Source organism: Argopecten irradians, chromosome 11 (genome assembly GCF_041381155.1).
Source record: "Argopecten irradians isolate NY chromosome 11, Ai_NY, whole genome shotgun sequence".
Classification (NCBI taxonomy): domain Eukaryota; kingdom Metazoa; phylum Mollusca; class Bivalvia; order Pectinida; family Pectinidae; genus Argopecten; species Argopecten irradians.
Window position 1 is genome coordinate 21096997 of NC_091144.1, and position 24602 is coordinate 21121598.

At 36.9% G+C, this 24602-nt stretch overlaps 1 protein-coding gene across 1 annotated transcript; it reads left to right on the plus strand.

Moving 5' to 3' along the window:
* The first annotated feature begins 8 nt into the window (after positions 1–8).
* LOC138334991 (serine-rich adhesin for platelets-like) lies at positions 9–17689 on the plus strand. Its single transcript, XM_069283878.1, has 6 exons — positions 9–109; positions 2091–2305; positions 2725–2801; positions 3634–4416; positions 5351–6395; positions 7231–17689. Exons 2-6 carry the CDS (start codon positions 2140–2142, stop codon positions 8241–8243), a joined length of 3084 nt encoding a protein of 1027 aa, XP_069139979.1. The 5' UTR covers positions 9–109; positions 2091–2139; the 3' UTR covers positions 8244–17689.
* Positions 17690–24602: the final 6913 nt, after the last annotated feature.

The following is a 24602-nucleotide window of genomic DNA, read 5'->3' on the forward strand; positions in this document are numbered from 1 at the left end:
GTGCAAGGGTTGTCTTTCTTGTTCGAGCTCTTCGATGTTATTTTCTCAATCAATCAACTTTCGTTTTGAAGTTGCTATACGATGCAAACATTCTTCCGTGTTAGTTTGGGTAAGAAATTGTTTTTCGTTATTTCTATATGATAACACGCTTTATAAAGAATACAGTGACATATATTGAAAACAAAGATCAGATCGATTTTTGAAGACTGAAACGGGCACCTGCCAACTGATCCAAGTACAAATCAATCATGATCATCAGATCATTTGTGTTCCTTGTTCAATGTTCACTACTAGCCCACTCCATGTTTACTCACAACTAATAGAGCTTAATTAAAGGGCACAGACAGATACTTTTGTAACCATATACAAATTAACAGAATTCATGCAATGTGAAAAAATGTATTTTATGGAAATGATAGAACCAATTTTTTAAAATTTTGTTTATATTATATGTGTAAAAGAAGCAGGTCGATGTGGTTTGTACTAGGTGTTAGATGAATCTTTGTCACTCAACTGATGGAGCATGCTTCTGTAGCACAGTTGGTTGAGTTGTTCATAGTTTTTCACATCGAGACCTGGGTTCGATTCCTCAGGTCATCAATCGACAGGAAGGTGTATTTTCCTTGTTGCAGTTCATCTACATATGTATTTCACACATTGGTCCCTCATCCCCGTTTGAGAAGAAAGAAATGCTTTGTATTTCTGATTTTCCATAACAGATATTCTGTTTTCAGCTGATTAATAATCATTGAAAATATGCTGGAAGCTGGTACTGAGAAAGTGTATTATTGAACACCACTCTTTTTTTTCATCAAAAGCGTTGAAAAAAATGCGAAAAAAAATATTTCTGATTATTTGAACCACTTGATCAAACATGTAATGAGCTTATTATGAAAGCATTGTATCCATGATAATTTTTAGTCACAATCCTCCATGTACGAATCCAAAATGGCCCAGAAAAATTAAGTTATCAGTGTGCATTCAACTGAGTGTTGAAGATAAGAGTTTTCTTATATTTTCACGTATAAATATATCACCTAGAAGTACTTAACCCTTGCATGAAGGGCTATGGTGTTTTCTTCTATTTTCACATATATATATATGTTACCTGGAAGTGTTTCACCCTTGCATGAAGGGCTATGGTGATTTCCTATATTTAATATGTATATATATTTTACCTAGAAGTGCTTCACGCTGGCATGAAGGCCTATGGTGTTTTCTTATATTTTCACGTATACAATGTATATATTTTTACCTAGAAGTGCTTCACACTGGCATGAAGGCCTATGGTGTTTTCTTATATTTTCACGTATACAATGTATATATTTTTACCTAGAAGTGCTTCACACGCTGGCATGAAGGCCTATGGTGTTTTCTTATATTTTCACGTATACAATGTATATATTTTTACCTAGAAGTGCTTCACACTGGCATGAAGGGCTATGGTGTTACAATTGGTTACATACTGTTCAACATATACTGGTCCCACTACATTAAATCATGTGCACATCTTTGACAAAGCATGATGTCTGTTAGTAACTTGTTTACCCCTGATGACACATTTAGGCTCTTCTAAATCAAAGACTAGACCAGTTCTAACATTATGAAATTTCAGAGGTGAATGAATAAGAAGATAATATACACAAAAAATGTGGCAAATGATAAGATGAAGGGAATGGATGACATTTTTACTAAAAGGTGTTATGAAATTATAAATTAGACTAAAACAACAAGTGCACTTTTAAATGAAAAGACAAGATTAACCTTGAATCATTGGAACCAATCAAATGACTATGGTTTGTGTATGTAATCGTACAATAAACAGTGAAATTGAATGACCTAATTGGTATCATAGGAAATTTGTGTACTGTAGCAAAATTACATGTATATAATACCACAATACAAAATACAGTTCTCTGACTGAAACAGGTTTTGTTTGTCAAGTTTCGTCATTAATTTTCTTCAGATCACCTGATATGATCCCTTTGAAAGTGTTTTAAGTAAAACCAGTAAGAACTGACTGTAACTGGTAATTTATAAGATAACATTGTAATACGTTTTGATTGGAATAATTTTCTTTTCAATCACAGGGTAATATGTTATGTAGTGGGTGCTGACTCATTACAGTGGTGAAACAAAATGGCTGCCCTGTCTGGGATTCGGGTAAAGGGACTGGACAAACACTTAACAGATAATGACCTGAAATTGTACTTTAGAAATCCAAGGCATGGAGGTGGACATATCAGCAAGATATACTACCCTTTGTTGGACAATGATGCAGTCATTTTATTTAAAGATGCTAATAGTAAGTAGTTATTTATGATGTGTTTTGGTAATGGGAGATAATTAATGATTTTGTTTAACAATTAAAATCTATATGTCTCCACATCAAACAACACAATTTTCTTATTTTCATTTGTCATAGTACTGTAAACCAAATATCATGATCCAAGTTAATTCGCAAAAGTTTATCTCCGTGAATTAACATTTACATCATTGATGCAGATAGGAATTCCGGACAATTTTTAAATCCGGGAATGTTTATCTTTGCAAACCTGTTTTTAAAATCACGAAACTTTTTGAGCCACAAAAGAAAATTGATTTACAGTATCAGCTAAAATTTTCTATATCAGAGTTTAAAAAGGAAAGAAGGGGAAAATTTTTTTGAATGACCATGTGTATCATATTGTCACTGTATTTGTAACAGACTTTTGTCTTTTTTAGTTGTACACAACATCCTGTCTATATCTGAGCATTTGTTGCGTGGATCCCACATGGTTTTGTCAAGACTACCTCCAATGGTAAGATTTACCTTTCCTGATCAGATTTACCTCCCCTGGTCAGATTACAATGGTGACTTACCTCCTTTGGGTAATATCTAGAATATAGTTGAATATTATCATCTCTTTTCAATGAAGAATGGACTCTCCCAGTCAACACTGATGAGCATTTGATATGGTTGTTTTACCTTCATCTGAGCTGTAGAACAATTTCACTTTTATTGTTCAGCTAACTTTCAAGACTTATATTTCCTCCCTGTCGGTTCAACCCCCTATTTCACAAAAATGATTTATGATGAAAACATATTTTACACTCTTCTTACGTTGAAGATTTACATTCCCACAAGTATGCAGAATATTTTTAAGAGTTACCTCCCCTAAGCAGTGCCCAATAATGATGTACCTCTCTTTATCAATATGAAATGAAGAGTTATCTCTCCTGCCAATTATACAACCAGAATTGGATAACTCACATGAGCAGTATCAAATGAAGATTATCTCCCCTGAAGAGTATTCAATAAGGAATTGCTTCCTCTGAACAGTGTTCAATGAAGATTACCTCCCCTGAACAGTATTTAATAAAGATTACATCCCCTGAGTAGACATTAGATAAATATTTTCTCCTTTTCAAATAAATATTATCTCCCCTGGGCACTATATAACAAACATTTTACCTGCTTTCTTTCTGTACTACATATATGAATTGATTTCCTTTGTTCAGCATTCATTATGAATTTTACTTGTATTGCATTTACCTTATATTTTATCAAGACACTTTCACAATCTGTAATGTAACAATCTGAAATTTTGAAGAATAACTTTAAATTCAGAATGTTTTGTCTTATGTTTGTAGGTTTTCACATTGATTGAAGCCAAATTAGAACCAGATATAGCCTCAATTGTCCTGGGCAGTGAAATCAGCAATGAACTTCAGTACCTGGCTGATGTGGAGATCTGCTCTCATAAAGGAGACACCTGCTGCAGTCTTAAGGGAGACTGGTATCAAATTGAACGTGCATGGCAGATAATACACAAAGCGATGGGACGGCAGGAGAAAATACAGTATCGCCTTCAGAGACAGTTCTCATCTGACGATGGCAAGTCACGAGCACGTTATCGTCCACAGGGCAAGTCTACTGATCTGGATGATGAGAGTGATGATTCCATTGATGAAACGTCCTCAAAACCAAATCCAATCAAATACTCTTCTGGGAGGAAATTGCAAGACTCGCGTTTTAGTGATGTCAGTGACAATGTTACAGATAGCATTATCTCTGCGACACCTTTTGAGGACGAAATCTTTGAGGAAGTTCGAAGAAAGCAGCAGAATAGCTCGTCAGCAACAACAAAGTCTCATCATTTACAAGATGACAGTGATGATATGTACACATCGCATAGGTACACACAACAGAGAGTTGGCAAGAACAAACTCAAATCAGACTCAAACAAGGGAGGTCACTCTTCATCCAGATCAGGCAGCAACAAGGGAGATCACTCTAACTACAGTTTAGCAGACAGAGAAACTAGTTCCGGACATCGTGATTTACCGTCACCTTCAGATAAATCAATAACTCACGATTACTCTACAAATTATTCATCATTGAGGGGAACAGATTATGACCATCTGTTTCCAAAGGTAAAATTTATGGAAAAGGCTACTACGTGTGAAAATATGTGTATTTTGGTACAAGATTATCAACTTCACTATCTGATATTGATTATATGAAAGTCCTTTGGGAATTGATAGAGTATCAAATTATCCTGATTTTTATATATCTTGGTAACAAGTGGATAGACATTGAAAACATGTGTTCAGGGATTCCATTTAATTTCGATCTGATTTGCGTGGTGGTGTAGTGGTTAGGATGTCTCAACATATTACCACAAGCCCTGCCCTTATTGGTCACAATTCCAAATCTCATGGGTGGTAGTTGTCAGGTAATGGTTCCTTGTCGGTGGTTTGACTTTCCTCAACCATGCATCTAAATTTAGCACATCAGTAAATAACTATCTAATTAATCAAACACAAATCAAATTGGGCCATTGTGTCATGGATATTATGTAATGTTGTTTGGAAAAATATCTTTATGTTCCAGTTCAAAAGGGACTAAGGGTTGGGCAATGACTACCCAGGGTTCACTGTGTTTTGTGTTTTCTCTGCTGGGTCAACCTTTAGTTCTTTTAATTATATCCCCAAGTTAAGGAGGAGGGGGGGTATACTGGAATCGAGTTGTCTGTCCTTCTTTTTGTGTGTTTGTCTGTAGATACAACTGTGTTTGGTGAAATCCTCCTAAACTACTTGACAAATTTAGATCAAATTTTGTACACACAGCCCTGACCTAAAGGGGAGATGAGTAAACTAAATGTATATAGGGTTCTACAATCCCCCATTAATGGAGTAATTAATTACTAAATTTGTGCAGCAGGGAGGGAAGGTATTAGTTTTCCACTCTGGTGACAGTTCTAGTTGATATATCATATTTCACCTGGCCCAATTACAGCAAAGTGAGCGTTCCTAGTCTGCCTTAACCACTTAACTAGTAATTTTTCCTTTTCATTACTAATTTCAGGTAGATATTGTTTCTTCCAACCAGCCAACACAAACAAAATCATCACATCTGGAAGGACGGGGAAGCAAAACTTACACAGTAACGAAAACTCCAACGCGGTCGATGTTGGACGAGGTACAGATGCATTCTGATGACTCGGAAACAGAGGTGATGAGTTTGACTCCATATCAACAACACAGGCTAAAGGACCAAAACGACACCTTCAAACATTTCTCTCAGATGAGTCTGACAGAAAATTCAGATTCTGCTGAAAGAAATTCATCCGAAGGGTTTTCTATGAGGAGAGGAAGTAATGACTCAGAGACCCAAGTTATGAAAGTTCATAGTTCGGGGGAGAATTCAAGATTAAAGCAGACACACAATGGAACTGGTACTTACAGCAGAGATACAGAGAGTACTAGATCTAGAGGGATGTTTGATGGGGATCGAAGGTACACTAGTTTACCAGTGGAAGCTTTACATCATGGCATCTCAAATGGCACAACACCAGAGTTATCAGGATCAAGGACGTCTGGTCCACGGCTCTCTGATGAATATGAAAAGCCTTACGGTGCCACAGCACCCTCACTGGACCTAGAATTGGAAAAAGCTATTTCAGCCTCTTTAAAGTCAAACGGCCATGCTGAGGACTATCCTGTGGTGGACTCGTTTGAGTTTTATGTGGGAAGGATAAAAGTTTTACTAAAACGAGGTAACATTACGGATGTGAAAACCTCTGGTATTGCAAATGCAGCCAATGGTTACTTAGCCCATGGGGCAGGCATTGCTGGGGCCATCGCCATGGCAGCAGGTGCAGGAATGCAGCAGGAATGTGAGGAGCTGAAGAGAAAGTACGGAGCGTTGGAAACAACAACTGTCGTACATACTCAGGCAGGAGGGAAGCTGAACCACGAGGTATCATACATCCTCCACGCTGTCGGACCTATCTGGATTGAGGCTATCAAGGGCAGGTGTACGTTTGAGTTGATCCGCACCTATCTCAACTGCTTCCATTACGCTGAGAAAATCTGGCTGGACTCCATCTCAATGCCGTGCATTAGTGCTGGTATGTTTAACAGTGTGTTGTTAAACACCATTTAACCATTTAATATATTATATACTGCATTCAACCCAATAAGTGCTTAGGGCATCTTAAAAATTGAAAAAAATGAAAAGGTGCTAATAAGATGAAATTATTACAAATCTATACAGTTTTGTTTAGTTTTGGTCTTTATTTATACCTGGGAAATTGAAATTGAGGCCTCAAAAAGGGGAGGGGTGCTTATAGGGATATGGGTGCTTATTGGGGCAAATAAGGTATATATGTAGATGACATAAATAAATCTTCTCTGTAACATAGATGCATCCTCGATACTCCAGGGGTTACTATCACTGTCATTATATCCACTCCTGAATTATGTCATAGTAAATTTGAAGGCATTTCAAGAGAAAAAAAACTGACCAATCAATACAGAGACTTTCTTTGAAGACGTCTTTAATGTGTGGTTGAAATATCCATATCTAAAAGTCAATAGGAAATTGTGAAAAAAAATTGCTGCGAATATGTATTAAAGACAAATAAAGAAGGATCCTTAAAGTCTATATAGTGAAATTAAATCTTTGTGAAAATGTCTTTAGACTCGTAAATGTGAATTAAGGATGCCCCAAGAGGCAACGTTTTCGTTGGTGTCATGGCTAACCAGGATTTTCACGAGAGACAGATTTTGCTCACAGGCTGTGACCCATAATGGAGTTACCCTATCTCTGTTACTCTGTTTACATTCATCTGTCAAGTTCTATTACCAACTTCTGAAGTTTTCAACCCATTCATTGAGCTCTGTAATTCCATATTATGCAAGTATCATTTCTATATTATATGACTATTGTTTTGTGTATTACAGGAATTTTTGGTTGCCCTCTGGATGTTTCCATACAAAGTTTCCTGGACGGTCTACTGCTGTTTCACAGTGAGAGTGGAGAGAGTTGTCATTTACGGGAGGTCCATCTGGTCAACAATGACCTAGATGGTGTGGTCACTTCCATTGTTTTAATTAAATCCTTACTGGAGAGCGGTCAAGACAGCGCAATGGCACAGGCGCTTGACCGTTATGGAAAGTTATCGAAGACTCATGGCGGTGCTATACGTGAAACAAAAACATTGAGATCACACTCTAAACTGATATCAAAGGATGATGACATCATCAAGACTAAGACCAGTGCCGATTCAAAACGACTTCCTGCACGGAGATCAAGCTCTCTTCAGAGAACGGACAGAAAATCTACAGGTGTTTCAGGTTTTGGATCCTCTAGTAGTCGCAGTGTGATTGGAGCTAGTAATTCGAGGCTCACAAATGATGATAGACTAGCTGAGTCAAATTCACGCCAGTCTCTGAGAGATAAAACTACACCAAGAGGCAGAAGTGAAGAAAAGTCTTACACAAGACCTGGTGACTTGCCTTCATCTAGTGGAAGACTGGAGACACCACGTAGTTCAAGTTCAAGGTCACAGTACCCAGGAAATGATTCCTCAGATAATCGTCCAAGATCAGGTAGTGCATCCAAAAAGAAAGTCAGTGAGCAGATACTGGCCTCTCAGAGTAGTTCAACAAGTTCTCCTACCACAGGTTCACAGAGAGCTACACCTCAGTTGAAACAGGCACTGGTCAACTCATCAAATGGTGCAAGACCAAAACAAAGCAGTGTCCGAGCAGGAAAGTCTTCGCCTGTGAAGGCCACCACTTTACGGTCAGATAGCAGTAGTATCTATGGAGATGGCAACTCGAGGTCCAGCTATGGTAGGAGTTACGACAGGAATTCTTATGTAGATGGATCAAAAAGCCTGCCAATGAATGCTAGCTCATCTCAATTATCTTCATCTTCTCGACTGAGAGGCAACAGTCCGCGAAGGTACTGAGTTTATTGTACAGAGACTATTTCTTATCTACTATACTGAGAGGTAATAGTCCACGAATGTACTGAGTTTATTGCACTGAGACTATTCCTTATCTACTCTACTGAGAGGGAACAGTCCACGAAGGTACTGAGTTTATTGTACAGAGACTATTCCTTATCTACTCTTCTGAGAGGGAACAGTCCATGAAGGTACTGAGTTTATTGTACAGAGACTATTCCTTATATACCCTACTGAGAGGGAACAGTCCACGAAGGTACTGAGTTTATTGTACAGAGACTATTCCTTATTTACTCTTCTGAGAGGTAATAGTCCACGAAGGCACTGAGTTTATTGTACAGAGACTATTCCTTATATACTCTTCTGAGAGGTAATAGTCCACGAAGGCACTGAGTTTATTGTACAGAGACTATTCCTTATATACTCTTCTGAGAGGTAATAGTCCATGAAGGTACTGAGTTTATTGTACAGGGACTATTCTTTATCTACTCTTCTGAGAGGGAACAGTCCACGAAGGTACTGAGTTTATTGTACAGAGACTATTCCTTATCTACTCTACTGAGAGGTAATAGTCCACGAAGGTACTGAGTTTATTGTACAGAGACTATTCCTTATATACTCTTCTGAGAGGTAATAGTCCACGAAGGCACTGAGTTTATTGTACAGAGACTATTCCTTATATACTCTTCTGAGAGGTAATAGTCCATGAAGGTACTGAGTTTATTGTACAGGGACTATTCTTTATCTACTCTTCTGAGAGGGAACAGTCCACGAAGGTACTGAGTTTATTGTTCAGAGACTATTCCTTATCTACTCTTCTGATAGGGAACAGTCCAGGAAGGTACTGAGTTTATTGTACAGAGACTATTCCTTATCTACTCTTCTGAGAGGTATTAGTACATCACATGATAATTACTAGGAATGCGATTGGATAACAGCCATGATCTATTTTGCGACAGTTCCCTGTCCTTCTTGACTACGGGAGACTATACCTGACTACGGGAACTATACCAAAGTATAGTCCCCCGGGAATGAGCATGCGACCAAATATATGACGTCATAATGAATGTCATGTGACGTACTAAATCTATTATGGCCCTTTCCCTCGGGAACAGTTCTCCTATAGTGTTGTCTGGCGAGGTATAGTCCCCTCGTCTTCGACTCAGGGACTATACCTCGCCAGACAACACTATAGAAGAACAGTTCCCTCTGAAAAGTGCCATAATAGAATAATAGTCCACGAAGGTACTGAGTTTATTGTACTGAGACTATTCCTTATCTACTCTTCTGAGAGGTATCAGTACATGAAGGTAATGAGTTTATTGTACTGTGACTATTCCTTATCTACTCTTCTGAGAGGTAATAGTCCACAAAGGTACTGAGTTTATTGTACTGAGACTATTCCTTATCTACTCTTCTGAGAGGTAATAGTCCACAAAGGTACTGAGTTTATTGTACTGAGACTATTCCTTATCTACTCTACTGAGAGGTAATAGTCCATGAAGGTACTGAGTTTATTGTACAGAGACTATTCCTTATTTACTCGTCTGAGAGGTAATAGTCCACGAAGGTGCTGAGTTTATTGTACAGAGACTATTCCTTATATGCTCTACTGAGAGGGAACAGTCCATGAAGGTACTGAGTTTATTGTACTGAGACTATTCCTTATCTACTCTTCTGAGAGGTAATAGTCCATGAAGGTAATGAGTTTATTGTACTGAGACTATTCCTTATCTACTATACTGAGAGGTAATAGTCCATGAAGGTACTGAGTTTATTGTACAGTGACTATTCCTTATCTACTATAGTGAGAGGTAATAGTCCATGAAGGTACTGAGTTTATTGTACTGAGACTATTCCTTATCTACTCTTCTGAGAGGTAATAGTCCATGAAGGTACTGAGTTTATTGTACTGAGACTATTCCTTATCTACTCTTCTGAGAGGTAATAGTCCATGAAGGTACTGAGTTTATTGTACTGAGACTATTCCTTATCTACTCTTCTGAGAGGTAATAGTCCACAAAGGTACTGAGTTTATTGTACTGAGACTATTCCTTATCTACTCTACTGAGAGGTAATAGTCCATGAAGGTACTGAGTTTATTGTACTGAGACTATTCCTTATCTACTCTTCTGAGAGGTAATAGTCCACAAAGGTACTGAGTTTATTGTACAGAGACTATTCCTTATCTACTCTACTGAGAGGTAATAGTCCACGAAGGTACTGAGTTTATTGTACAGAGACTATTCCTTATTTACTCCTCTGAGAGGGAACAGTCCATGAAGGTACTGAGTTTATTGTACAGAGACTATTCCTTATCTACTCTACTGAGAGGGAACAGTCCACGAAGGTACTGAGTTTATTGTACAGAGACTATTCCTTATCTACTCTACTGAGAGGGAACAGTCCACGAAGGTACTGAGTTTATTGTACAGAGACTATTCCTTATCTACTCTACTGAGAGGTAATAGTCCATGAAGGTACTGAGTTTATTGTACAGAGACTATTCCTTATCTACTCTTCTGAGAGGGAACAGTCCATGAAGGTACTGAGTTTATTGTACAGAGACTATTCCTTATCTACTCTTCTGAGAGGTAATAGTCCACGAAGGTACTGAGTTTATTGTACAGAGACTATTCCTTATCTACTCTACTGAGAGGTAATAGTCCACGAAGGTACTGAGTTTATTGTACAGAGACTATTCCTTATCTACTCTTCTGAGAGGTAACAGTCCATGAAGGTACTGAGTTTATTGTACTGAGACTATTCCTTATCTACTCTTCTGAGAGGTAATAGTCCATGAAGGTACTGAGTTTATTGTACAGAGACTATACCTTATCTACTCTACTGAGAGGTAATAGTCCACGAAGGTACTGAGTTAATTGTACAGAGACTATTCCTTATATACTCTTCTGAGAGGTAATAGTCCACGAAGGCACTGAGTTTATTGTACAGAGACTATTCCTTATCTACTCTTCTGAGAGGTAATAGTCCATGAAGGTACTGAGTTTATTGTACAGAGACTATTCCTTATCTACTCTACTGAGAGGTAATAGTCCATGAAGGTACTGAGTTTATTGTACAGAGACTATTCCTTATCTACTCTACTGAGAGGGAACAGTCCATGAAGGTACTGAGTTTATTGCACTGAGACTATTCCTTATCTACTATACTGAGAGGGAACAGTCCATGAAGGTACTGAGTTTATTGTACAGAGACTATTCCTTATCTACTCTTCTGAGAGGGAACAGTCCACGAAGGTACTGAGTTTATTGTACAGAGACTATTCCTTATCTACTCTACTGAGAGGTAATAGTCCACGAAGGTACTGAGTTTATTGTACAGAGACTATTCCTTATCTACTCTACTGAGAGGTAACAGTCCATGAAGGTACTGAGTTTATTGTACAGAGACTATTCCTTATCTACTCTACTGAGAGGTAATAGTCCATGAAGGTACTGAGTTTATTGTACAGAGACTATTCCTTATTTACTCTACTGAGAGGTAATAGTCCATGAAGGTACTGAGTTTATTGTACAGAGACTATTCCTTATTTACTCTTCTGAGAGGGAACAGTCCACGAAGGTACTGAGTTTATTGTACTGAGACTATTCCTTATCTACTCTTCTGAGAGGTAATAGTCCGCGATGGTACTGAGTTTATTGTACAGAGACTATTCCTTATATACTCTTCTGAGAGGTAATAGTCCATGAAGGTACTGGGTTTATTGTACAGGGACTATTCTTTATCTACTCTTCTGAGAGGGAACAGTCCACGAAGGTACTGAGTTTATTGTTCAGAGACTATTCCTAATCTACTCTTCTGATAGGGAACAGTCCAGGAAGGTACTGAGTTTATTGTACAGAGACTATTCCTTATCTACTCTTCTGAGAGGTATTAGTACATCACATGATTATTACTAGGAATGCGATTTGATAACAGCCATGGTCTATTTTGCGACAGTTCCCTGTCCTTCTTGACTACAGGAGACTATACCCGACTACGGGAACTATACCAAAGTATAGTCCCCCGGGAATGAGCATGCGACCAAATATATGACGTCATAATGAATGTCATGTGACGTACTAAATCTATTATGGCCCTTTCCCTCGGGAACAGTTCTCCTATAGTGTTGTCTGGCGAGGTATAGTCCCCTCGTCTTCGACTCAGGGACTATACCTCGCCAGACAACACTATAGAAGAACAGTTCCCTCTGGAAAGGGCCATAATAGAATAATAGTCCACGAAGGTACTGAGTTTATTGCACAGAGACTATTCCTTATCTACTCTACTGAGAGGTATCAGTCCATGGAGAGTTACCTCTCAGTAAGAGTAGATAAGGAATAGTCTCAGGTATGTATAATAGTGCTTCTATCTTGTAAGGGTTTTGATGATACTAAAACTTAGTTATAACAAATGTAATGGAAGGGACCATCGGCTCGGCATTTACTTCCATAAAACTACTTATTATTATCTGACCATTTATAGACATATTTAAGATGGAGCAAAGTTTTAGAATTTTATCTAATACTTTAAGGGACAGAAATTTGTTCCAAAAGTTTTTCATCGTATAGTTAAGTACATTTTGAAGTGTGTACAAAATTTAGTTGAAAGATCTTATGAATATGTGTAAAAATCTTGTACATATATTTTTTTATTTGTTTTATTTTTGTAAGTTTTGTATTAGTGCCATATGCTGTGTTACACAGCTGTGTTACACATAAACATTTTTAGCCCACCACATATAGATGATCCACATTCACAGCTGTCTGGTGTCTGTACATTTTCAACTCTTCACAAAAAGTAAAGAATTAATGATTGCTTGAGATACATATGCCATCTTTGGTAACCAGGAGATATATACATGGGCGTTAATATATTAAAGTTTGTGTATATATCACCTCAGTTACCAAGAATGGATACATATGTCGCTATAGGTTCTTGAGATACATATATCATCTTTGGTAACCCAGGAGATATATACATGGGCGTTAATATATTAAAGTTTGTGTATATATCACCTCATTTACCAAGAATGGATACATATGTCACTATAGTTTCTTGAGATACATATATCATCTTTGGTAACCCAGGAGATATATACATGGGCGTTAATATGTTAAAGTTTGTGTATATATCACCTCAGTTACCAAGAATGGATACAGATATCGTTATAGTTTCTTGAGATGCATATCATCTTTAGTAACCCAGGAGATATATACATAGGCTTTAATATATTAACGGTTGCCTTGGTTACTGAGGAGGGATACATATGTGTAGTTATATTTATAGTTTCTTGAGATAGTTAGTGGTAGTCGGTTATCCTGTAATAACTAACCTTTAATTTTACAGTTATGTTTGTTCTGTGATATTGATTTTTTGAACAATCCGATACATATGTATAGTTATATTACTATAGTTTCTTGAGATAGTTAGTGGTAGTCGGTTATCCTGTAATAACTAACCTTTAATTTTACAGTTATGTTTGTTCTGTTTCTGATATTGGTTTTTTGAACAATCCGATAAAGGGTAGCTAGTTACAGATATTATTGATTTTAATAAGTATGTTTGAAGTATCTGTAATTTTAATCTGACTGGGTGTTACGGTATTGGGAAGTTGGTATAGTGTATACAGTTTTCTCTTTATTTATTTGTGTTTGATATTTGGGTACCAGCATTAAATGTATATATGTAAATGGGATGGCTTGTATCTACACATAAATAGTGTATCTAGGTGTACAGATTATGTAAGTAACATTATACGTTTATGTTTTAGAACTGTGAAATGGCATATTGACAATAATTCGCCATGAATTGAAAACCAAAGGGTTTGTATTGTGTACATAGTAATATTAAGATGTGCCTTAAAGATGTTTTTCATTTAAGTCCTGGGGTGGGGTAGATTTTTTACTGGAAAAGCCCTTAGGGGATAGAATGTCAGTTTTCATGAACTTACCAGAGATTAGATGATGAATTCTAGCGTTAATATGAGATGAAGTCAAGTTTTAAAACGGCAAAATTCATGATCTGATCACCGATAGTTTAATGAAAAATTGCATTCTTTTCCCATTCTAAAATTATTTAGGATGTAGTGATGTCATGTATATCAACATTATTTTAGAATGTTTATTTCATTCTGGAGAAACATTTTTGTCATATGAATATAATATGATAGATAACCTTGAATGATTAGAACATATTTTCATTTATTAAGTTATTTTCTTTTTCTATCAAAATACACATAATTTCCTTTGCCAGTCTCAGTAACCCTCCCTTATAGTAAAACTCTTTGGTAAGCTATTGTGTGGTTTGTTTGTTATGGACAGATGGGGATCTTTTTTTGTTTTTATGACAGAAGATATCCATTTTTATTGAAATGGGAATTCTGTAAACGAATCAACTTTCTTTTGTTTGCCATTTACTTTCACAAATTTTGCAATCAAAGTAAATTCATGAAAGTTTATCTTCGAGAATAAACATCTTCATCATTTACATTGATAGGAAGTTCCATTCAATTTTTAAATCCACTAACGTGTTTTGAAGTGGAGATGGTGAAATTTCCTAGCAACAAAAGAAAGTTTGTTTACAGTTATTTAAGATTAATTTACTTTAAGTTGGTATTTAAAGTGTATAGCCACCTGATTAATATATCATCTATTGTAAGATATAAAATATGATTTTTGAAATATGACATTTGTACATTTTGATGATAAATTTGTTATGTTTATCATTTTGATGGTAGCTTTGAAATCAAATGATTTCATGATTATGGTAACTAAGGTGATGTTTATATGGTTAATGTGTCCTTACGGTACTTATTGTATCGTAAATATAATAAGTACCGTAAATACCGTAAATATGTAATAGTTTACTGCATGCAGCGGTTTTCATGACAGAATTTTCACTGTGACTTCATTTTGCTTATACCTGCAGGTATAATGTTGACTACATTTTACAGTAACTAAGTTAGGGGTAAATTTTGATCATTGATTTGGCAATAGTTTGAAGGTAACTTCATTTACATTTTGACTAAAAGGATTTTGATTACAGTACAGTTGGTTATTTTCACAGGAATGGTATTTTTCTTAATTTCATGGCACACTGCCTTGATCACGAAAAATTTTGTCTGCGAATTGTTAGAATATGGTTGAATTGTATTTATCATTATAGTCAGATTGTGAAAAATTAAAACCACTTAAACCTGAATTTTTCTTGTTTTCAGCTGAAATTGTGAAAATTTTTGACCCACGGTAATAACTGGCTGTTTGGTTTAATATTTTTTTAAGTGGTAGCTATGTTTTTTAATGGTGAATATGGGCACAAAAGATGGGATACCTTTTAATGGTTGATAAAACATGTTTGATGAATGTGTTTTAAAGTATTTACCAGAGTCACAAATGAAATATATCTTGCATACAGCATTTGTTATGAAATATTTTTTAAAATTTTGAGTTTTTGTTAATGAACCAGTTGTTTATTGATGCCGTCCTACGATATTTACTACATTTTGAAGTTTTCTGTTAAAACTTTTATCTTTTACCCTGATGCAAATCTTTAGTAAAAACCTGCTTGTTGTTTTCTCTACATAAAACACTTTCTAGTTATATCAGTGTACTCTTCTTGCCAGTATAGAAATTTAGATGCGGTAATTAGTGCCCCTCCCCATATAAACACCCCTCCCCTCTTCTGGAGAAGAAGTTGAAGATATATAAATACCCCCACCCCATGAATTTAATGGTGTTTTATCATCCTTTGAGTACAGGAAGAGTTGAGATATGGTTGACTTTTTTTTAGAGATTTTCGTCCACAACTTACATTTTGGTTCCCCAATAAGCAACTCCCCCATTATCTTTTGGCCAATAATTGATGTTTGATTGTGTGCATATTGGTCTAATTAACACAGTTTATCATTTTGATGGTAGCTTTGAAATCAAATGATTTCATGATTATAGTAACCAAGGTGATGTTTATATGGTTACTGTGTCCTTACGGTACTTATTGTATCGTAAATATAATAAGTACCGTAAATACCGTAAATATGTAATAGTTTACTGCATGCAGCGGTTTTCATGACAGAATTTTCACTGTGACTTCATTTTGCTTATACCTGCAGGTATAATGTTGACTACATTTTATAGAAACTAAGTTAGGGGTAAATTTTGATCTTTGATTTGGCAATAGTTTGAAGGTAACTTCATTTACATTTCGACTAAAAGGATTTTGATTACAGTACAGTTGGTTATTTTCACAGGAATGGTATTTTTCTTAATTTCATGGCACACTGCCTTGATCACGAAAAATTTTGTCTGCGAATTGTTAGAATATGGTTGAATTGTATTTATCATTATAGTCAGATTGTGAAAAATTAAAACCACTGAAACCTGAATTTTCTTGTTTTCAGCTGAAATTGTGAAAATTTTTGACCCACGGTAATAACTGGCTGTTTGGTTTAATATTTTTTAAGTGGTAGCTATGTTTTTTAATGGTGAATATGGGCACAAAAGATGGGATACCTTTTAATGGTTGATAAAACATGTTTGATGAATGTGTTTTAAAGTATGTACCAGAGTCACAAATGAAATATATCTTGCATACAGCATTTGTTATGAAATATTTTTTAAAATTTTGAGTTTTTGTTAATGAACCAGTTGTTTATTGATGCCGTCCTACGATATTTACTACATTTTGAAGTTTTCTGTTAAAACTTTTATCTTTTACCCTGATGCAAATCTTTAGTAAAAACCCGCTTGTTGTTTTCTCTACATAAAACACTTTCTAGTTATATCAGTGTACTCTTCTTGTCAGTATAGAAATTTAGATGCTGTAATTAGTGCCCCTCCCCATATAAACACCCCTCCCGTCTTCTGGAGAAGAAGTTGAAGATATATAAATACCCCCACCCCATGAATTCAATGGTGTTTTATCATCCTTTGAGTACAGGAAGAGTTAAAATATGGTTGACTATTTTTTAGAGATTTTCGTCCACAACTTACATTTTGGTTCCCCAATAAGCAACTCCCCCATTATCTTTTGGACAATAATTGATGTTTGATTGTGTGCATATTGGTCTAATTAACACAAAAATACATATAAAATCATTTGTTTTGCTTTTGTTGTCTGAGCAATCAGTACCTCATTCAATGTAGGGTAGCGTGTCATGGAAATATGGATTTTTTTGGTTTGCAATTAATTATACTTTTAATCTGAAGTACAATAAGAAGAGCAAACTTTACAATGATGATAGTAGTGCAAAGTAAAGAACTCCTGTAACTGAATACCTGCTCCTGTTTTAAATGGTGTAACATCTGTAATAGCTGAATTAGTAGATCCAAAACATTTTCTGCAGAAAAAATGTACAGGATGTATTCTTCATAGAGTCATAAATGCCGTACACTTTCAGTTTCAATAGAATGTTACCATTAAATTTTGTTTTACAGTAATGTTTTTGACCTACAGGCCTAATACAGGGGTGTTAACTCATAATCAAATATTGATACTTGATTACCCCATCAGTTTTCATTGACCTGGTAGAACTTTTAATAGTTTGAATATAAGATTAAAAACTTGGTAGAACTTTTATCAGTTTGAATATAAGATTAAAAACTTGGTAGAACTTTTATCAGTTTGAATATAAGATTAAAAACTTGGTAGAACTTTTATCAGTTTGAACTTTTATCATTAAAAACTTGGTAGAACTTTTATCAGTTTGAATATAAGATTAAAAACTTGGTAGAACTTTTATCAGTTTGAATATAAGATTAAAAACTTGGTAGAACTTTTATCAGTTTGAATATAAGATTAAAAACTTGGTAGAACTTTTATCAGTTTGAATATAAGATTAAAAACTTGGTAGGACTTTTATCAGTTTGAATATAGGATTAATAACTTGGTAGAACTTTTAATAGTTTGAATATAAGATTAAAAACTTGGTAGAACTTTTATCAGTTTGAATATAAGATTAAAAACTTGGTAGAACTTTTATCAGTTTGAATATAAGATTAAAAACTTGGTAGAACTTTTATCAGTTTGAATATAAGATTAAAAACTTGGTAGAACTTTTATCAGTTTGAATATAAGATTAATAACTTGGTAGAACTTTTATCAGTTTGAATAATATAAGATTATTAATAATAACTTGGTAGAACTTTTATAAGTTTGAATATAAGATTAAAATAGACGGAATAGATCGGAGTTTTTGGTAGTTGGTATATACAGTTTGAAAGTCAAAGGACTATGTATGGTTTGTGGCCTTTTTGGCCCACAAATCTATCAAACATTCAAACCTGTTATTTAGTGATTAAATTGTTGACTTCCAAATATCGAGTACATCTTGATACAAGATCTTGATCTTGATCATTGCTGCTGCATTGCTATGGTAACCGTCTTAAATATGCATAGATTATAAAAATGTGGAAATTTCGTCAAATTTAGCTTATTTATGCAAATTTTGGATGGTTATCATGGCAACTAAAACCGCAAATTCAGGAAACATCAATTACAATTAAATCGAGGATGTACTGAATATTTCAAATAAAACAACTTAACTTCTTAATGATGGATTAGGGGCCAAGATTTGGGGCCAAAAAGTGCCCAAATCATACATAGTCCTTTTATTTATTTTTAAGTAAACATGTATTTTTTATGTAAATTCCAATTTACGTTTAACTGTTTGTACTCAGTTTGATGTGATAAAGTAATATCATATACTCAATGCATCATTTATTAATAAATAATTTAGTGGTGGATGTTTGGTTTTTGTTGACAGAGAAATATTTGTAACATTAATGTTGAATAACAAAAGTTGAACTCGCTGCACACTTTGGCCGTTCTGTCATCTATTAATTGACTGTGTGCAAATGACTAAGTATGTTGCAAAAAAGAGCTGTAATTTTCCCTGAGCAAGTTAGTTAGAATGAAGATTTCGTAAGAGTTATCTCCCTTATATATATTTGAGAAGATGATTTTGGAAAGAAATCTGCTATACGCAAACATAGATGAAGTTGAAATCTCTGCTCAGCATACACTGATCTGCTCTGAGACTATGTTTTTATTGCTGTTTACGTGGTACTTGTTTCTGCATAATAATGAATTGTCTACGATTGTAATGAAAAGTGAAACGCTTTGCCACTGAAGCGTTACCTGCGATGGTTGTCTGGTAGCATGTACGTAATGGGCGTACGCCATAAAGTACTGAAGAAGAGGTGCGTACCTGAGAAGTCTACTCTGGTTCTCCAAGACCAGCAGTATATCTGATGTTCGTGATAGATGGGGAGTTGGGCATGTCCACCATCTCAATGGTTAAGGTTGTGCCAGGGGTAGTCGCCCATGTGTCTTTCTGATCATTAGTATACGTAGGACGACGGTTGCAGATCTGGTGATTCCGGAGAGGCTGAAGAAGCTTCACCTGGTTCTTTGGATAAAGACTTTGTGTTGCCAGCGATACTAATCCAGTGATCGGTACACCACAAGACGCGGTACCCATCATAGATTCGACAGTAGGTGGCCAGTACCAGGCAAATATCGTTCTGTTTTCCAGAGGTATTAAACAGGAAATCTCTCATTCATACATTCGTTATTCTAGGATATTTTGTCAATGTTCTGTAACGTAAGGAAACTCCAACTCAAATTGCCCTTTTTAGCCCACCATCAACAGATGGTGGGCTATTCAAATCGCTTTTTGTACGTGGTCCGTCGTCCGTCCGTCCGTCCTTCCGTCCGTCTGTCCTTCCGTCCTTCCGTCTGTTAACAATTCTTGTTACCCGCTATTTCTCAGAAAGTACTGAAGGGATGTTTCTCAAATTTCATATGTGGGTTCCCCTAGGGCCCTAGTTGTGCATATTGTATTTTGGGACCAATCGGTCAACAAAATGGCCGCCAGGCAGCCATCTTGGATTTTGATAGTTAAAGTTTGTTACCGCTATTTCTCAGAATGTACTGAAGGGATCTTTCTCAAATTTCACATGTAAGTTCCCCTAGGGGCCTAGTTGTGCATATTGCATTTTGGGACCAAACGGTTAACAAGATGGCCGACAGGCCGCCATCTTGGATTTTGATAGTTTAAAGTTTGTTACCGCTATTTCTCAAAAAGTACCAAAAGAATTCTTCTCAAACTTCATGTACAGGTTCCCTTAGGGCCCTAGTTGTGCATATTGCATTTTGGGACCGATCCATGAACAAGATGGCCGACAGGCCGCCATCTTGGATTTTGACAATTGAAGTTTGTTACAGCTATTTCTCAGAAAGTACTGAAGGGATCTGTCTCAAATTTCATGTACAGGTTCCCCTAGGGGTCTAGTTGTGCATATTGCATTTTCGGACAGATCGGTGAACAAGATGGCCGACAGGACGCCATCTTGGATTTTGATAGTTGAAGCTTGTTACCACTATTTCTTAGAAAGTACTGAAGGGATATGTCTCAAATTTCATGTGCAGGTTCCCCTAGGTCCCTGGTTATGCAAATTGCATTTTGGTACTGATCGGTGAACAAGATTACCAACAGGACGCCATCTTGGTCTTTGACAATTGAAGTTTTTTTCCGCTATGTCTAAGAATGTACTGAAGGGATCTGTCTCAAATTGTATGTGCAGGTTCTTCTAGGGGTCTAGTTGTGCATATTGCATTTTAGGACCGATCGATGAACAAGATGGCCGACAGGTAGCCAACAGGACGCCATCTTGGATTTTGACAATTGAAGTTTTTTTCCGCTATTTCTCAGAATGTACTGAAGGGATCTTTCTCAAATTTCACATGTAAGTTCCCCTAGGGGCCTAGTTGTGCATATTGCATTTTGGGACCAATCGGTTAACAAGACGGCCGACAGGCCGCCATCTTGGATTTTGATAGTTTAAAGTTTGTTACCGCTATTTCTCAAAAAGTACCAAAAGAATTCTTCTCAAATTTCATGTACAGGTTCCCTTAGGGCCCTAGTTGTGCATATTGCATTTTAGGACCGATCGGTGAATAAGATGGCCGACAGGTAGCCGTCTTGGATTTTGATAATTGAAGTTTGTTACTGTTTTATATTTCAGAAAGTAGTCAAGGGATCTTTCTCAAATTTCATGTGTAGTAATATGTAGTAAAAGCTTGAAAAGCAGAGAAAAGATCCCTCTTTCCTTTGTCAGACAAAGATCATTCTTAGGTGGGCGCCAAGATCCCTCTGGGATCTCTTGTTATATATGTTACCTAAATACAACTGTTTGTGTTGCTGCTCAACCGTCGTCGTCATCAGCCAGGTCCATCCATCTTCAAGGGTTTCAACCCTTATCCTGGAACTCTCTCCGGATGGTGGGTCAGTAGGGGTGATCAGTCCCTACTCTTCAACCGTTGGCTTCCAGCTACTATCGCCTCTGCGTATCCACAGCCAGCGGGATGTTCTCTCTGCCTCCTTCCCCAACTCTTTAATGGCAGTCTTCATCGACTTTCCCGTGATGCCGAGGGCTCCTAACATCCTCCAGCATGACTGACTGGGGAATCCCCAACAGCCTACCTTGACTGGGAAGTTCCATGCCTGCCAGCCTTTTCTTCCTCACTTGTCGGCCAACTCTGCATACTTAGTCCTTTTCCGCTCATGCGCCGATTCGCATCTTGTCTCCCAGGGCACAGTCAGTTCCACCATTACCAGTTTCTTCTTGCTAGAAAATACAATCACTATGTCTGGTCTTAGTGCTGTCTCCACCACCTGTGGGAAGGCCAACTTCTTCCCCAGGTCCACACGCATCTCCCAGTCTCCTGCACATCCTAGGATGCATAGGTTTGTCTTTCTAGTTGATTTCGTTGATGTTTGCCCCTCCTTTTGAAACCTGTATTCCCTTTGCCTTTTTCCTCTCTCTTTCCAAGGTGTTCGCAAGCTTCCTTAGCACCTGGTCATGCCTCCATGTGTATCGCCCTTGAGCCAGTGCCACTTCACACGAAGAGAGAATGTGCTCTAGGCTTCCAGCCCTGTCACACTGCTGACATGTTGGATCTTCCACCAGTCCCCATCTGTGAAGATTGGTAGGTGTTAGAAGAACATCGTATACTGCTGTCAAGATGAACTGGAGCTGCCATGGCGTGTATTTCCAGATTTCTGCCCAGGACAATTTCTTCTCTTCTGTTTCCCATCCAATTTCTATTGCTTTCACTCTCCTTGCCTCTCTCTGTACTTGCTGTCTTCTCTCAGCTACTATTCAACTACTTGACAACATCGCCGAGCAATCACAATCGAACTCAGTTTGTACATCTAAACTGATAACACGACAGGCAACTGAAAGTACGAGTTTATCAATTGCCATCTTTAATATTTTCACGATGACTATCATAAATCCCCCAGTTGCAGTGTGCCATTTACCTAGAATGCCAAGTTATCACCACGCTATCCCTTCTACGTTCAGCTGCGAGACGATAGCTTCAACTATTTATACAGAAATTATACCCGTGCCATGACAAGTACTCATATACAATAACCTATTGAAATTCTGAACATTGGGACATCAATTTCGACATCTGCAATCAGGTCACGATAGTTGTTTGGCCGTTATATCAATCACAGTACCAGTGAATTAGTTCAAGGAACGCAACAAAGGAGACTGCCATTGTCATATTTTATTCTCAAAATACGTTTGACATCGTGCCGTGTAACATGATTCTACATTACATGTGACAATACAAATCCACCATACAAACACCAAAGGATGGTGCATCCTGACACAATATACAACGAGATCAATTCTCCAGTGAGATACAGGTTTGACACTGAGACCGGTAATTAAAGAAACAGACTTATTTCTTGTTAATTCCATATCAAGAAATCAACAGACGCTGACATCTGAAATTCGACTTTTCGGGAGACTGCCATACAATTATGTTGAAATATAAAAGAAAGGCCCAAAGAAGAGAAATTAATAACACACTTAAACACTAAAAGAAACTTTATCATAGAGAAACAGTAAGTATCAACAAAAATGAATCATTTACAAGCCCCAAAAAACATTTTCTAATATCAATATATATCGCACCGTAACATCTCTACCATACCCAGTCTGTGATAGGTTTGAACACATCCGATGCCGAACAGAAAATTACGAGACCAGCTTAGCTTAGCAGAATACATCAACAAAAATACACAATGAGATGACTGAAATATTGGGTTCCAGTACAGATACCAGGTACAGCAAAGGCATATTGAAAATCTTAAATCATTTTATTTTCTCTGTAAAACGGATATAGACTTTGCAAGGTGGAGGAAGACAAACTAGCACAGCAGTATCATAACAGAAGCACACGGTTGGATTTCGTTGGTTATCTATCCGAAGATGGAACACTATAACATCATGAAGTGTGTGGTTTTAAGCATGTATGTATAATTTGCGAACAATGTTGAATAACTCGATGGAACTGATAACAGCATTTTCTTGACGCCCATGTTTGGTAGTTTCTCTTCATCGCTTCACAATGGCGATTCCCTGACTATATTTGATGTTTCCGAAGATAAGGATCCACGGTCAGTGAAATCATGTAACTTTACTTGGGATAGCCATCAACACCATTCCTTTCCAGCCGATGGAACACTTTTGTCTTCTTTGGTGGGGATTAATCGTCGTTCCTCCATTGTGTAGACTATGGTGTAGCATTTGGAGAAAAACCTCCCAAGAAAAGTTACAGAATCTGTCTATAGAATGTTCAAATTAACACACGACACATTCCTTATGGTGTGTTTCTGTAAGGAGTCGTGGTATAGAACTGCACGAATTCCAGTTAGAATAGCGCGCACATTTCCCTGTCGAGTCATTCTGTTATAATCTATTACTAAGTATCTCTTTGATACATTCCTGACAGCCATAATAATACTACATATTTTATTTGAAACCATTCTGGATCCAACATTTCCAACATAAACATGTTTTCCAGAAGGATTTTCAAAACCGGGACTTTACTTCAAATACCGGAAGTTCGCCGCAAACATTGTCTCTTTTATACGAAGATGATGTGGTATTGCTACAATACCAGTGGCAAGGTCTAGCATATTGCTAGATGCTAGGACATTTTGATTCAATGAAAATGAGCCATTGATATTTAAGATTTTCTGTCTAGTTTGCGATAGTCTCTTGTCTTGTTGACTTTAGGGTGTTGTACATCTTTGACATAAACTGACTAAATTGTAGTGTCTCTGGATACATAGTCCTAAACAGTCAGTAAATACAGTAAGAACAATCACTCACTGGAATTCCTTACCAGCATCAGTAGCAAGCTGCCCTGGACCCTTTAAGGTCTGCCCTTGCTTAACGCTGCCACCATCCTTTCTAACGTCTCCCTTGACACTGCCTCACGTTTGGCCTTTTGTTGAGTGCTCGCCCTTGTGAGGTAGGCTCTGAGTTCTGTTCCCTG

Bases quoted from the DNA above. Each gene is read 5' to 3' on its own strand.
- LOC138334991 (XM_069283878.1), top strand. From the start codon at position 2,140: ATGGCTGCCCTGTCTGGGATTCGGGTAAAGGGACTGGACAAACACTTA. The intron at 4,417-5,350 runs GTAAAATTTATG...TACTAATTTCAG, and splicing joins ATGACCATCTGTTTCCAAAG to GTAGATATTGTTTCTTCCAA. The intron at 6,396-7,230 runs GTATGTTTAACA...TGTGTATTACAG, and splicing joins AATGCCGTGCATTAGTGCTG to GAATTTTTGGTTGCCCTCTG.